The sequence below is a fragment of the Neopsephotus bourkii genome, unplaced genomic scaffold (assembly GCF_033783945.1).
Source record: "Neopsephotus bourkii isolate Nb327-2 ecotype Australia unplaced genomic scaffold, CSIRO-AGI_Nbou_v1 NB_1637, whole genome shotgun sequence".
Taxonomy (NCBI): domain Eukaryota; kingdom Metazoa; phylum Chordata; class Aves; order Psittaciformes; family Psittacidae; genus Neopsephotus; species Neopsephotus bourkii.
The window spans coordinates 11,579,195-11,593,921 of NW_026902112.1; the positions used below are offsets into that span (position 1 = coordinate 11,579,195).

The following is a 14,727-nucleotide window of genomic DNA, read 5'->3' on the forward strand; positions in this document are numbered from 1 at the left end:
GTGGGCTACATTTGACTCAATCTGAGATGCTAAACACCCCCCTTAAAACATCTCCATATTATCTATATCCAAACCCTCTTCTTCAGAGGCATGGTATGTCAATCATCTAGCTTTTGCTGAGAAGGAAGATTTCATAAGTCAAATAAGCCCAAGCAACTGACAAGAACAACTCTTCAGAGGGCAATAGACACTTGAGTCTCCCAAGACCCAAAGAAGACCAGAAAGCAAGGCACAAAGCAATTGAAGCAGATATGTCAAAGATTTATTGTATAAATCTACAAAAGGTTTTGCTACAATAGCAAATAGAGCGTAGCACTATTCTATTGACAGGTTCTAGTGGCTTGGTGTGATCTTGTAACTCCAACATGACACATGAGGAATAAACTGCCTGATACAGTCAGATCTAGGGCGAGTGATGTCGGCTTACAAAGACCTTTTGGCTTCAACCCCTATAACCTGTAGCAATTTGATGCGTTTGCCTTTTGTACAAGGTTCCTTGAATTAATAATATCTCTAGTAAAAATAAAACCTCTAAAGTAGTTTTGTCAGAGTCAAATGTAAAATTGCCTAAGGAAAAGAAAGAAAAAAAACCCAGTGGTTGAAATCCACTAAAATTGCACAGACACAACACATACACACTTCTTCATTCATGTGCCTTTGCCCCAGGAAAATAAACTACCAGCCCTTCCTGGAGAGGCTGGCAATATAAACCAGGGTGCTACAAGTAAAGCTCCGATCTGCCAGGAGCAGTAATTGAAATAAAATCAGTCCAGGAGATTCAGTTCTGTACACTCCAAAAAGCCAGCTGAAAATGTGTAAACCCCAGGACCAAATGAACAAGTAGCACAGACAGGATAATTCATTAAAAAGGCAGGAAAATCTATTGAAAAATAAAATGCCTATTAAGGCTGCCAAGTCCTTTGTAAGGGATTGTGGAAGTTAAGCACCTCAAACATCATTTTGACCTTGAGAGGATGCCTGTGAAGTCTGCCTTTACATTGTTTTACCCAGTTTTCTAGTCCTGGACATTTTTGCTGAGCATTGTTGGAATGCACATCAAATCCCATTGGCTTAGTTCAAATGTAACAGAACACCACAGAATTTAGTGAGGTGGATTTGATTGCTCAACACACATACACCTGCACTGACACGCGCACATGCATACCCAGGACAGTTGGCTCTGGAAGAGAGAGGAACCAACTGGACCTCTTCAGCTGAGATATGAACCAAAACTGCCTTGTCCACTCATCCAAGCTCTTCCTTTTGCACACTGTTTGCACTCCCTGGGTCTGGATGGAAACAGTCACTCCAAAGTCAGCACAAGAACCCCAGTTCTTGCAGTAACTCCGGCCCATGCAGATCCAGGAAGCGCCTGCTGTCTCACAAGACTATCATTTCTAGCAAGACAGTCGTGCAGGCTCAAGCAGTTCAGACAAGCATCTGGAACTGCAGGATGCTTCTCCGAACCTCCAGAGCCCTTTGAGGTTTGAAACTAATACCCGCATGAAATGAAGCTACCCTCAACTCAGGAAAAATGAGTTACAGCATTAACAGCATGGAGGGTTCGTAGCCTAAGTAGGGTCAGTCATTTGGCAAAGTTAATCAGGAAAGTTTCTTTTAGCTGATAATCTAAGTGAAGATGTCTATAGGTGAGTCTCAGTGGCCCCAAACTGCAGAGGTATGGTATCATCTCAACAGACAGTCAGCACAAGACCAGCATCCTTGCTATCCACAAAGCCGAGACTTGGTTCTTCTGACTTTTGGTTTCTCTTTTCATTTTTAAGGCTTTCTTCTTTGCTTGGAGTACCCGGACCAGCTCAGACTTTTCTTTGTCCTGTCGGAAGTGGTTTCCCCCTTTCATTCTGGCTCTCAGCACCTTGAACTGCATTGTGCTGCATGAGAGGCTCTTTGGTGAGTGATTTGCCCTCTGTCATCCTGCAGCACTCACTTCTCCCCTGGGAAAGCAGAACTCTTGGGCACAGAGAAGGAAATGCAGCAACAGCAGCAGGGATCTCTGTTGAAGAAAATACAATGCGATAGCTCCAGTTAGATATCTCAAGTGGACAACACAGGGGATTCCTCAGGACATGGGGCTAAATTCAACTATGCCCACTGGGAGTTTGCACCCTGGAGATCCCACTCATATTGGCATCTAAGCATTTGCCAGTGGTCCATCAGAAAGAAAGGCATGATGTGCACTGTCCCCAGAGCATTAATCATTGGGGCTGGTGTTTGGGTTCCTACACCAAGAAGCTGAAACCCCACGTAACCAGGATTTTGAAACCACTGGGTCTGAGGTCCAAAGACCTGGGCTATTCAATATTTCATGTGAGGGCCCTGGGGATGCTAAGAAAGGCCCACAAGTGTAGGATGGGAGGTAATTACCTGTGCCAGGCTTTCCTTTAGGCAGTGGATCCAGCAGTCAGTGGCTGGGCATCCTGACAGCAGTTCTGATGTTGAATCCTTGGTTTTGAAGCTTTTTCTCTTTGGCTTATTTTCCAAACCCTGAGCACTGTGAAGTGAGTCCTTCTCAGAGGAGGATCTGAGTGAGTCACTGCAACCAAGAGAAGATAATGTTTGTAATGAGCGGCCAGCTCATACTCAACAGTGACACCCACTCCCCCATCACTCATCCTAGGTCATTAGTGAGAAATCTCCCTTCTCTCTGCAGACACAGCCACTGCTAACTAACTTTGAACAAGCAAGAGAAGATTCTCCTACTGTTTCGGATCCCTACTCACACCTAGCAAGGGTGCAGAGCAAACATGCATCTCCTTCGAGTTGCGCATGGACCATGGGGCAAGTCCTTGGGCTGGGCTAATGAAAATCCCTATTTCCTCCCCATATTAATCAGAAAGTACAAGATACTGTTCTGTTTGGAAACTTTCCCCACTCACTGTCCTTTATTTCCCTTTTGCTGCTTCTCCCCCTTCCTCACAACCCTAATCTGTCATTTACAATGCTTCATGTCCCATTTCAGGTATTGTTTTTATCCCATTGCCAGGTTCCTACGGAGGGGCTATGGATAATTTAGGTCTGAGGAGTGTCAGAGAGTTGCCTTACCTTCAGCCTCTTGGAAGGAGGCACACCAAAAGGCCTTCCAAGCCATCAGTGCCACATGTCACTGCTGTAGTAGTGCCAGGAGCATCCCAGGGGCATTCCTGTTGCTGCATCCCTGCTGCTTGTCTGACAGAGGTGTTGCTTATTTGGTCTGGTGGTGAATGCAGATGATGCTTGAGATGTGTCCAGCCTCGAGAAGCTTTGAAGAGCCAGACTTCATTAATATGTCTTACAGAAGTGTCATCTCAAAGTCCTGTCATCAGATGTTGGCCAAAGCAAGGGGAATGCTGAGCAATACTGTCTCAACATGGAAAATGTCACAGAGTCCAAGTCCATCTCCATCCACAGGAAGATGTCGTAGAAAGCTCTTTGTGAACAAACAAGGCTCTGTCCTCAGGTGCTCCAGGACAAGGGTGTTGGGCTTTCCAACAGCATTTTGTATCTGTCTGTGTGAGCAGAAACTCTTCCTTGTAATGCACAGGCTGAAACTGTGCTGGGACACACAGCTCCTCTCTTCACTTCTTTTTGCTTTTACATGGCAAAAGCTCCTGTTGTCTCCACACATCAGCATGGATTTGATTTGCTGCTCTGGGGATATTTTGCTCTGGATTTAGGTTGTGTTTATTTCTTTAATTCAAAGTATAAGGATTTATTTCCCTTCTCTTCCCCCCCACCCTCTTAAAATAGCCCTGGTGCCTCCTCTGTCCATCTCAACATCCTCCCTTCTCTGAAAGGAAAGAGACTTCCCCTTTAATAAATGAGCTCAGAATTAAATTTGAAACTCTTGTTTCCTGCTGAATGCACAGAATAATGTGCAGAGAAAGGGTGAGATTTTCCTCTGCACTGCAGTGGCCTTGATTAGAGTGAGCCGAAACTAAGGCAAGAAATAAACCAGTAAAAGCCTCTTGAGAGGAAAAACATTAAAGCAGGTATTAGGTGCAGTGAAATGAAAAAAAAACAAAACCAACCACTAAAAATAATCCAGATCCTTAGAGTTTTCAGTTCCTGAAGTCATAGGAATTCCTTCAAAGAAAACCTTTAAAACATATTTAAACCTTTGGAGCAATAAAAGCAGGAGATTGCCAAGCGAACAAAAGTCCAGTGATAAATCAGAAAAGGGCAGGGGTCAAAAGAAAGATGCCTCCTCAGGGCAAGGGCACCTCTTCAGAAGAGGGAGGAGAGAAGGAAAGATCCAGATGGGTAGGAACCCTCAGCCAATTGCTGCACTCATATAAAGTCCTTGCAAGCTGCCTGTGCTAAGCAGCTGCTTCTGAAGTTAGGAATTGTCTCTAGTTTCTTGTCAGGGATCCCATAAAATTGTCTGTTCCCCACAGTGGTGCAAGCAGTATCTCCAGCACCACCGTACTGCATGGCTCAGGTGAGGTGGGCAACCACATCCTAAGGTACCCCATCACCTCCCTCCCCCCACAAGCAAAGTTAATTTCTCTGCTATGGGCTGTTGGACTGAGCACACCTCATGTCTCAACTCAGCCAGAACCTCTCCCCAAGGAGAAGCTTCCTAAATAAGCCCCTTTCTCCCTTTCATATAACCCAGACCGCTGCCTCCCATGGACTAGCTCATATGACAGTAGCTGGTGGGCTAGGGGGCTCGGGTTGAGTCCCATTGCTCGGCACGGGACTGGCAGTGGTTGAAGGAGGCGCGGTCTCCACAGAGTCTCCTGGCTGAATCTCAGGGGTCCTCTGTGGGCTGGGCTCCTCAGAGTGGTCCATGTTGCCTTGGACTTCCTTCCCTCTTTGGATCAGCTGCTCTAAGGTTTTGGGCAAAGGGTAACTCAAGAAGCGCTTCAGTTTGGGCTGGAGGGTACCCACCACATACTGGATAATTTCCTCCTCATCTGCATCTACATAGAGAGTCTGGTACAAGTCCCTCTTGCGCCAAAGGAACTGATCCAGGGGTTCCCCCTCTTTCTGTGGCAAATCCAACTCCCTTTTGATAGCATCCCTAGTCAGAGTCCCCTCGCTGTACTGCAGGAACTCCTTCTTGAACTCAACCCAGTTCTTGACAGAGTCCTGCTTGTATTCCCACCACTTTTTAGCTGGGCCATTCATGTGGTTTTGGATCTGAGACAGCCAGTACTCCTCTGTTCCACCCACCTGCTTTAAGTATTCCTCCAAGTGGCTCAAGAACTCATGGGGATCCTCAAAGACCTGAGTCTCCACTGGGGAGGTTGGAGCATCCTCCGACACAGAGACCCACTGGTAGGAATCATGGGCCTGGGGGATGCTGGGCACTTCCCCAGGAGGAGGGGTCAGTGCATACATTTGGCTCATATCAAGGGCATAGTCATAAATCTCACCCTCACTCGGCCTTATCTCTGGGCCTCCCACCCCAACGGACACAGTCTGCTTGCCATGCTCCCCTGGGCAATATTTGCCTCCCATGGACTCCAGTCGGTCCGCCCACTTCTCCAGACGGAAAAAGACCTCCTTCCAAACATTCATCTCTCTCTTGACCCACCTCTCCAGATGGGCAATCGTTTCCTGGCATCTGGCCAGGCAGGCCTTGATGGACTTCTTCCACCTTTGGTTATCAGTTGGGACATGGTCCTCTAAGTTATTCTCTAACTTCCCCACTGACTTCTGCAAGCCTTTCAGCTCGCGCTCCACCTGCTTGGAGACCTCAGTCAGGAGGTGCCGGTGGGTCCTCCTGACGTGCTCCAACATTTCTGCCCTGCACTTCCCTATCTGCAGGATCACATTGGGCTTGTTGGCAACTCCACGGTGCCCCTGGAAGGAGTGGATGCCAGCATTGGTGACATTGTCCAGCTGCATGGCTCTGACCGTGTGAGTGTCAAACACAGACAGAACTGTGTTGTAAAGCCCTGGCACTAGAGCTGGCTCTCAACAAACCCCCACCACAGCACTTCCTGAAAGACACACAGAGACTTCTAAACCCCCCTCAAAGGACTTTTCAACACAAACACAACCAAATCAGATATCACCGCAGAGCGAGCTGTTCGGTCCCCGGGGATCCCAGACAGAGTTGTAGGCAAATTCCAGCTGGAAACGCCGGTCTCACGTGCTCAGGGTGTCCCAGAGAGAGCCAGGATCCAGGAACAAGGAGAGAGGAGTTGGCTGAATGTCTCCTTCTACCTGCTTGCCCAGAGTTGAACGGCCGCAGAGTCCTTGCTGGAGAGAAACACACAGAGATGCACACTGGAAGCTGCTGCAAAAAAAATCCCGGTGCTTTCTCCTCGGGTAAACTTGGGTGAGTCGAGAAATGCTTTCACTAGAGATGCAAAGAGCTGCTTCTCTTCCCTGGCTGAACTGCCACTAGTCCAGGCTCTTCCATCTACTTATACCCCACACAGCTCAACATGTGGGTGGTGCCCTGCCTCCTCTCGCACTCTCAGCGCGGCGTTCATTGGAGGAGAAGCGAGGCCGGTGTCTGTGGCAACCCAGATCTTGGCAGCCTCCCCTCTCTTCCCACCCCCTCGCGCACACCCCCAGACTCGACGCGAGAAGCACTTGAAAGGTGCTGGAGACAGTTGGGTAGATGGATGAGTAATCGCACCTTCCGCCTTTCAGAGCGCAGGGAAAAGGGAAAGGGGAGGGGGGGGGGGATAAAAACCACACTTATCCATTCCACAACTATTTACTCAGCAAGGTCATCATTAGCATGCTTCCCCTGGCAGGACTCGCAGAGGGGGAGATGAGGAGGAATTCAGTGTGTCACACGAAGACAGACTCCCACGGGGCCCCCCGCACACATCCACATACACACAGAGTGAGCTCACTGTTAATGCAAATGCTTTGGGAATGGTGGCAAATCAGCAGGGAAAAGAGGGAAAATAAAGAAATAAAGGGAGGGCAAAGAAAAGAAAGGGGTGGGGGGCAAGGAGAGGGGGAAACACCCACAGGAGCCGGCCACTTCAGTACAAACTGGACTTTCTACAGCATTGGTAGGTGGGAGTCATCCCTGCTGCCTAATTGCACTCGACCAACCCCTATCTTGGGAATATTCACTAAGGGAGGGGGATGGCATCCTGGTTCTTTACACCAAATTAAATCCGCCCATCAAAAGCCTGTTCCGTACTTAGCTTGAATCAGATGCTTAATCAGTTAGCCAACCCACAAGCGCAGATGAAGCTACATTTGTTCTTCGCTCTTAACAAAGCAGGAAAAGCCAACCATAAAAGGAATCCCCGGGTCTTATATAAGCCAGAGATAAAGGATTCCCTAATCTGAGAGAGTTCCCCGCCGGAACAGCCTCGGAGAGGTACTGAGGACATCTGGGGCTTCTCATCCTCTCCCAATAACAGTGGATGGGGGCAGTGGGACGCTGATTCATGAATATTACCTAAAAAGGGGTTTCAAGCCTGTTGGAAATGCCTTGCCTCCGCTGAGGGTGACGGGCATTGTGCCAGGGAGGCTTAGGACGGGTCTCCCACGGCTCCTGGCCATGTGTTTCCTGGTGGGATTGCAGCCAGCCTGTTAGCAGTGAGGAGATGTGTGGTCTTTCAGTGAAGTCCTGCTGAAAGGAGGTCTGAGTGGCCCCAGGCATTAAAGCAGATTCCCCTTGGAGCAAACTGGTGGTGGTTAAGATTAAGGGGATGAAGGACAGGGGTCAGGACTCCTTTTCCCCCTTCCATATCTATGTGCTGCAGGAAGATGTGTGGCTGTTCTTTACCAGGTGGTGGCACATGGACAAACACTACTGCTGTATGGAAACAGGAGGGTTATTTAGGGCAGCAGCAAGATGAGATAGAAGGGCTGCGTGGTTTGGTTGTAGATGGGGAATGATGGTGAGTAGGGAGAGGAACAGAAGCCTGAGAGTATAAACACAGGATTACTAATCCAGCAGACCCTCCCAATGCCACTTGACCCTATATGTAACATAATAGGAATATGACCAGCAGAGAGCAATGTCCACTGTCCTGCTTAGTTCTCTGCTTTCACCCACCTTTCCTAAGCACGTGTGTATAGTGCGTCCGTGTTTGAATGAAGGGTCAAATATGAATCAAGTAAGGGTTTGGGACAGATCTGGAGCCTATTACACTGTGGTGTCTGTACCTCTGAGAGTCCATCTTAAACCTGCATTGCCAGTAAGAGACCACATAAATTAGAAGAGACTGTGCAATTTCTGTATCTCTGGATTAGTGCTAAGAGATTCTCCAGAAAGCTTTTCACCCAGAAATGGCCTTTAGGAGATTTCCAGGGGGTGGCGACAGGTTATAGACTGGATTTAACTTTGCAAAGTGACCTCTTTTCAACATCACTTTGTTCCATCTAATGCCAGAGTTTGGGATGAACTGGCTATAAAACCAATCCCATTAAATCCGTCTCTTTCCTACTCTGTTAGTTTTCACTGTGGGGGGGGGATCATCAGTCTGAACGGCCTCATTTGGCACTTAGGTCTTGGCACAGTATCCCAGGATTATCAAGGGACCTCAGGAGGTTTCTAGCTCAACCTCCTACTCTAAGGTGAGTCAGCTACCGGGTCAGATGAGGTAGCTCAGGTTTTAGATATTGAAAATCCCGCGGATGGGTATTGCACATTCCTCTTTGGACAACCTGCTCCACTGCGTAACTCTTCTCAGAGGGAAAACCTTTTTCCTTATACCAAGACTGTCTTGTTTCTATTTATACCCAATGTCCCTTGTCCTCTCACCAATCAACTCTATGAAGAGCCTGGCTCTATCTCCTTGATAACCTCCCCACAGGTATGGGATATTGTTGTTAGGCACCCCAAAGCCTTTTCTTCTCCAGGCTGAACAAGTCCTAACCCTACACCAGGCACCAGGCAAGTGCTCTAGCCCTGGTCATCTCAATAGCCTGTGCTTAACTCATTCCAGTTGATCAATATCTTGCACTGAGTGGGCTAAACCTAGTAAGAACTAGGTATGTTCTAACATACCCTGAGTAGAGGGGGATAATCATGTCTATTGATCTCCTGGCTGCTCTCATGCTCCCATAATCAGTCCAGGATATATTTTTGCTGCCAGGACACACTGTTGGATCATACTCAGCCTTCTCTCCTCCAGTACCCCCAGGTCTATTTATGCCAATCAGTTGCTGCCAGAGACTCTTCCAGGCACAGAATTTGTCCTTTTTGAATACCATAAAGTTTCTCCTGGCCCTTTCCAGGTATCTAAGTTCATCTTATTCAACAACCATCCCACAGGGCTCTCCCCTTAATCTGTGCTCTCTTCTTCTGTGGAGGTGGTGGGGGATAAACGAGGAGGAACGGGGGTTTTCCTTCTGGACCTGCTGGGGAATGACTTGCTGATTAAGACATAGCATTTTCATTGTATTTCTAATTAAAGTAAGGAGCGTGGGTAGAGGAGGAGGAGAGAGGGGAGCCGGAAGCAAAAGGAGAGAGATGTAGAGCACTGGGAACTGACAAGGAGAGGTAATTTAAGGCAGACAGACGATTTCCGGGCACAGATAGACAGGCATGGAAGGACAAGAGGCATGGACTGGGACAGCCTGGGGGGAAGGCTTTCATAGCCACAGCAGCTTTATCCCAGGGCTTCACAAAGAGGCAGATAGGCTTCTGTTGAAATCAGCTGCCTGGCCTCAGGGCAGCTGGCAAGGGGATGGATGGAGACTGCAGGACATGTGGCCACAGGAGGTTCAAGAGGGTGGCAAGAAGAGCAGAAAAGGAGGTGGGAAGTGAGATGATGGAGGAAGAAAAAGGGTGATCATTGAGGAGGTGTAGTTTCCTCTGAAACAGCTAAGCAGGAGCAAGGAAAGGAGCGAAAACAGCAAGAGCCACATCTCGTAGCCCAGCAGGGATAACATCCACGTAGGCTGTCTCCCTAGTGCTTCCTGAACAGATTTAAACCACAGTAGATTAGGATCAGACCCCCCAAAATGGGGAGATGGAAAGAGAAAAGCCAACAGACTAATTGTAGGCAGACAGAAGGAGTGTGTGGCAGCAAGCAGAAAACCCCTATGCGGGGAGAAGGGCCAGATGAAAGGGACACTCAGTCATAGGCAGCACCTTCCCTAGTGCTGTCACAACAGTGCTTTGCCAAGGACATGATGCACCCAGAGCCAGGTGGCATTTACCCCTTGCAGCTATTCAGGACGTGGGATTTTGCTGCACTTTAGAGCAGATTTGGTGGGGTTTAGATTTGGTTTTTTTAGGGTTGACATTCCTTTGACACCTCATCTGGCTTAGCGTTTCACTGAGACCTGCCTTATGTCAAGACATGACACTTCTTGGAGATGAGCCTGAGCAGTAAGCCAGATGAACCTGGTGGGTGGGTGAGAAGGGGAAGATCCCAGGGTTTGGGAAAGTTTATGGTGCAGCTGAGTTGTGCTGTCTTTTAGTGGCTTATAAGGAAGAAATTCTTTACTGTTAGGGTGCTGAGGCACTGGAGTGGGCTGCCCAGGGAAGTTGTGAATGCTCCATCCCTGGTGGTGTTCAAGGCCAGGTTGGACAGAGCCTTGGGTGACTTGGTTTAGTGTGAGGCGTCCCTGCCCCTGGGAGGGATTTGGAACTGGATGATCTTAAGGTCCTTTCCAACCCAAACTATTCTATGATTCTTATGCTCCTTAGAACTCTGCTGGATGCTGTATTACCCTATCATGGTGCCAGGGTCCCTCTCCAATTATGTATTGTGATGTGCATTGTGTTCCTTCTCTGAATCACTGCCTAGAGGACCCTGACTTTCAGCAAGGACTCTATGAAGTGCCTAAGCTTACAATTTTAAAGGACAGTGTGGAATTAATTCCATCCTCTTGCAGGAACTGATTTTTTTCTACTGGTAAACAAGGAATTTTCTGTGTTATCCTGTATGTGCTGTGATAGAATTTTCCTTTTCATTTCCAGAATTGCTTCCTCCTTCTACAAGAAAAAAGAAACAGAAACCACAGTTCTTCCTCTCTGCTTCCATACCTTTTCAATCCCTACCAATTCTCCTATCCATTACCAGACAAAGCTGGCCAGTCATTTGTTTGGTAGCAAATCCCTTAAGAAAGGAATAAAATTAAGAGAAACCAAGTTGTTGTGCTTTTTAATGCATTAAAAAATAGGATGGGGAGGGAAAAAATAACACATTTAATTTTACACCATGCGTCTCTATTCATCCATCACCAGCACTGGAACACTTTATTGCACTGAAGCTGGCACTCACAGTGCAGAGTTTCGCATTCAAAACACAGTCCGCGTCAGTGGCTGCATTGTTCCTGGCCACCCATCGTCCTCCATGGCTGAGGCCCACACGTCACTTGCTGGGAGGGTGGAGGGAAGTGACTGGGAGAATGAGGACAGCCTGCTATCAATATTAACAGTAACAATAATCCTAATAATTATTATCAGTGCCACTCCTGGCGCAAGTTCTCTCCTCTTTCTTTTTTCCTTTTCATCTGAAAAGCTCTACTTTGCGGGGAAGATGGATTGCTTTGTTTTCAGACTAAAAATACCCTCTGAATTTCATAGGGTGTTTTTTCTCTCTCCTTACTTAATGGGATGTTTATTACTTTTGCTTCCTCACTGGGCAGAGGAAATGTTAATGGCTGCCTCCTTGTGCTGCTCTTGCCTCTTCAAGCCCTCCTGAGGCTAAATGAAGAAAGTCAAAGGCTGCATCAGTGTTCTTCACGGCATGAACCTGAACTCTGCTGTTTGCTGTCATGACCCTCATGAGGTTAACACAAATAGAAAGACATATCCAAACGAACATCATTTTCCTCCTGTGCACATCACTGACAAGGTGGTAGTGTATGTTTGTTGCTAGCAAAGCAAGCAAGCCCCATGTTGAAAGGCCTGATTCGTACCTCATTTATGAAGTTTCATCTGCCCTTATGCCGCATGGCTGAGAGCTGAATCTGGCCCATGTTTGGCCACACATTTGAGTCCACCTGCCCCCTTTAGGATGAACCTTTAAGTGTTCTAGTAAAAGTTTATGAATTTAGTGCTTTTTTAGCAATACACACTGAAAATCACAGGTCTGCTAAAGAAGGAAACACAGTGGGATGGCTGTGAAGCCCTGGTTCATCTCCTGGTGTGGCTTGGTTGACAGAGTCCCACTAGATCCTCACCTCTGCAAGGATGATGTGCTGATCTAAGGCTTACCTGCAATCCCACCTTCCCCTGCAGCCCTGGTTTTGCTTTACTATTTCTATTTGGGTTTCATGTTAGCACCCTGATGGCAGTGTGAGATGAGGCCCAATGGTGATGGCAGAGGAGAACTGGGAGATCGCATTCACACAGGGAAAATGGGTCATTGTCCTTTTTGGCATCAGTTTGCTGGGCTGTCAAACCATACCCCTGATCATGTAGTAAGCCAGAAGAAGCTGTGCAGCCACATGTCTTTGGCAGTACCAACTACCAACACGATGATGAGAATGGCTCAGACTGCTCCCCAGCTTACCTGCTCCTGAGACATCATGTATTTCCCATAGGTGAGACTGTGTTAAGTTTCTACCTGTGGATGCTAAGCACCCACATTCTCCTTGCAGACTATGGGATGTGAGAAGGGTGTTAGTGGTGGTCAGAGCCTGCTTTTCCATCTATGAAACTCATGGGAAGATTTCCAAGTTGCAGACTCCCTATCATGTGCTGTGGGCAGCAGGAATCAACAGGAAGTTCATGAGGTCATTACGGGAAATACTGCTTTGTGGTTATTAGCAGCCAGACCAGTCCCATGGAGAATAAACCACAGCCCCTTTTCCCTGTGAAATTACATAGTCTTACCTGTCCTGTGAGTGACAACAGCTATGATCCTTGAGGAGAAATGTCAGAGGAAGCTAAGGAGTACTCAGATTTGGAGGGGACGTCAAAGCCTCTTTTTACACAATATTGGGTATATCCTCCAAGAAGTGTAACAGCAACAAAAGCCATGTCAGTTTGGATACCTCCAACTAACTTTGTCCAAAGGGACACAGGACATTTCCATGGTCACACTGGGATATGATGCTGCTGTTGTCAGCCAAATCCATGTCTCTATAGCTCTGAGTGTTAATATCTGTCACTTCCCAGCTAGCTGCATTCACATCCATCATTGCCTTGAAGCCATAAACTAGGCCAGAGCTCACCTGGCTTTAACAATTCTATCACTCAGTGGTGACTCGATTTACCTTTTTCCAACTTTTTCTTTTGCTTTTCCTCCTTCTAAGCTATTTCTCTCATTTCTGTCTTCCCCAAGCATTGCTGTTAACAAAGGATTACCCCTAAGCATCCTTGCTCTTTGTTGACTAATATTTCTTAGCCATGGGGAGCCACAGCTTGAGTCAGTGTGAAGCTGTGTCCCCTCAGCTCAAGATAACAACAGAGCAGCTGCCTCATGGCAATGGGTTGGCTGCAGCACTAATAACAGAAAGGGTAATGTTAGGTTGCTTCTGAAGGGAAGGGAGCCTCATTCAGCACATCCTCATTCCAGTCTAATTCAACCAGCTTTCCCATTTCCATTATTTAAGTCACTGTAAATGAGAGATGGGTAATTAGGGACAGCAGGGAAGCAGAGAGGAAATAGAGGAACGTGAGAAGCAAGCAGCAGAGTGTACTCATTTCTTCTTTCCAAATGTATGAGGCCCCAAACATCACTAAAAGACACATTAGATGAGGGCTAGTAGGAGCTGGGGATTGAGTTGCTGTATAAAGCTCTCCAGGAGCTTTTCCTTCCCCCAAAACTTCAGCACAGTGCCACTGTTCTCTGGTATACCATTACCCCAACACTGAACATAGCTGCTTGGTGGTCTCCGGCTGGAGAACATCATGTCCATGGGAGAAAAGCAGTGCAGAGGCTTCATATCTCTGCACTAAGAAAGGTGTGTGTTTGGGGGCATGCAGTGATTAGAGGAGTTAGGTGAAGGTGTGGGGGTAAAATCTGTTCAGGGCTTGAAGGCCTGGAAGGTCCATGGGGCAGGGGATGCAGGTCCCACAGGAGATGCAGTCTGCTCTGGGACAACAAGAGGAACAAGGATGGGGCAAAAAGCACCCTTTAAGGACAGGATTAAGAAGGATACGTCTGGGGCAGAAGTGATCCTGACACCAGTCTTCCCCTTGCTAGTGTCTCCCTATATGATCATGGGAATTTACTCAATCTGCCACCTTCTTGTAGAGGATATCTCTTAAGAAGGCTGGTCTCAGCTGGAAGGAAGACTGCTGAGAAGGGAACATTCCTCCCTACAGATGTGTTCAACATCAGAAAGGCCAAAATGGGGGAAAACAGAAGGAAAAAAAATAAAAAAAGGAAGAAAAGGAGAAAAAAAAGAAAAAAGAAAAAAAAAAAAAGGAAAATAAAAAAGGGGAAAAGAAAAAAGGAAACTCCAAAAGTTACAATTGCACCCAGGGTTACTTATGCTTGATTTTAGTGAAAGATCTCTAAAGATTTAGAGTACTTTCTTAATGTCTGTCAGATGTGACATAGGGAGAGATGATCTTGCTACAGGACTAAGGATAGACAGCACATCCCTGTTACTGCGCTCCTGATTTCAGCCATGGCAGCTCCCTCCCATCACAATAGGATTTAAGCTCTCCATGGCTCTTCGCAGGAATGTTGCAACAGCGACAGGGCAGGATCTGGGGGGAGATGCAGGAGCATCTGTCCAACGGAGCCAGCGCTGCTCTGCCAACTACCGCTGCTGCTCCCTGCTTGACACAGATGGTGGCCTCACCATTGACCTTCTCAAAGAAACCCCATCCCACACTGTGGGGGAGGACGCAGAGTCCTGCATTTCCCACCTCACTCCCCCATT

At 47.4% G+C, this 14,727-nt stretch overlaps 1 protein-coding gene across 1 annotated transcript; it reads right to left on the reverse strand.

Annotated features, from left to right (window-relative positions):
• Positions 1–240: 240 nt before the first annotated feature.
• On the reverse strand, positions 241–6,379 carry ARC (activity regulated cytoskeleton associated protein). The gene is made up of 3 exons (XM_061374216.1): positions 3,064–6,379; positions 2,386–2,554; positions 241–2,014 (listed from the first exon to the last, which is right to left on the reverse strand). The coding sequence occupies exon 1, from the start codon at positions 5,851–5,853 to the stop codon at positions 4,639–4,641; it is 1,215 nt and encodes a 404-aa protein (XP_061230200.1). The 5' UTR covers positions 5,854–6,379; the 3' UTR covers positions 241–2,014; positions 2,386–2,554; positions 3,064–4,638.
• Between the last annotated feature and the right edge of the window lie 8,348 nt (positions 6,380–14,727).

What these genes read in the sequence shown, in the direction of transcription:
- ARC (XM_061374216.1), bottom strand. Translation starts at nt 5,853, where the DNA reads ATGCAGCTGGACAATGTCACCAATGCTGGCATCCACTCCTTCCAGGGG.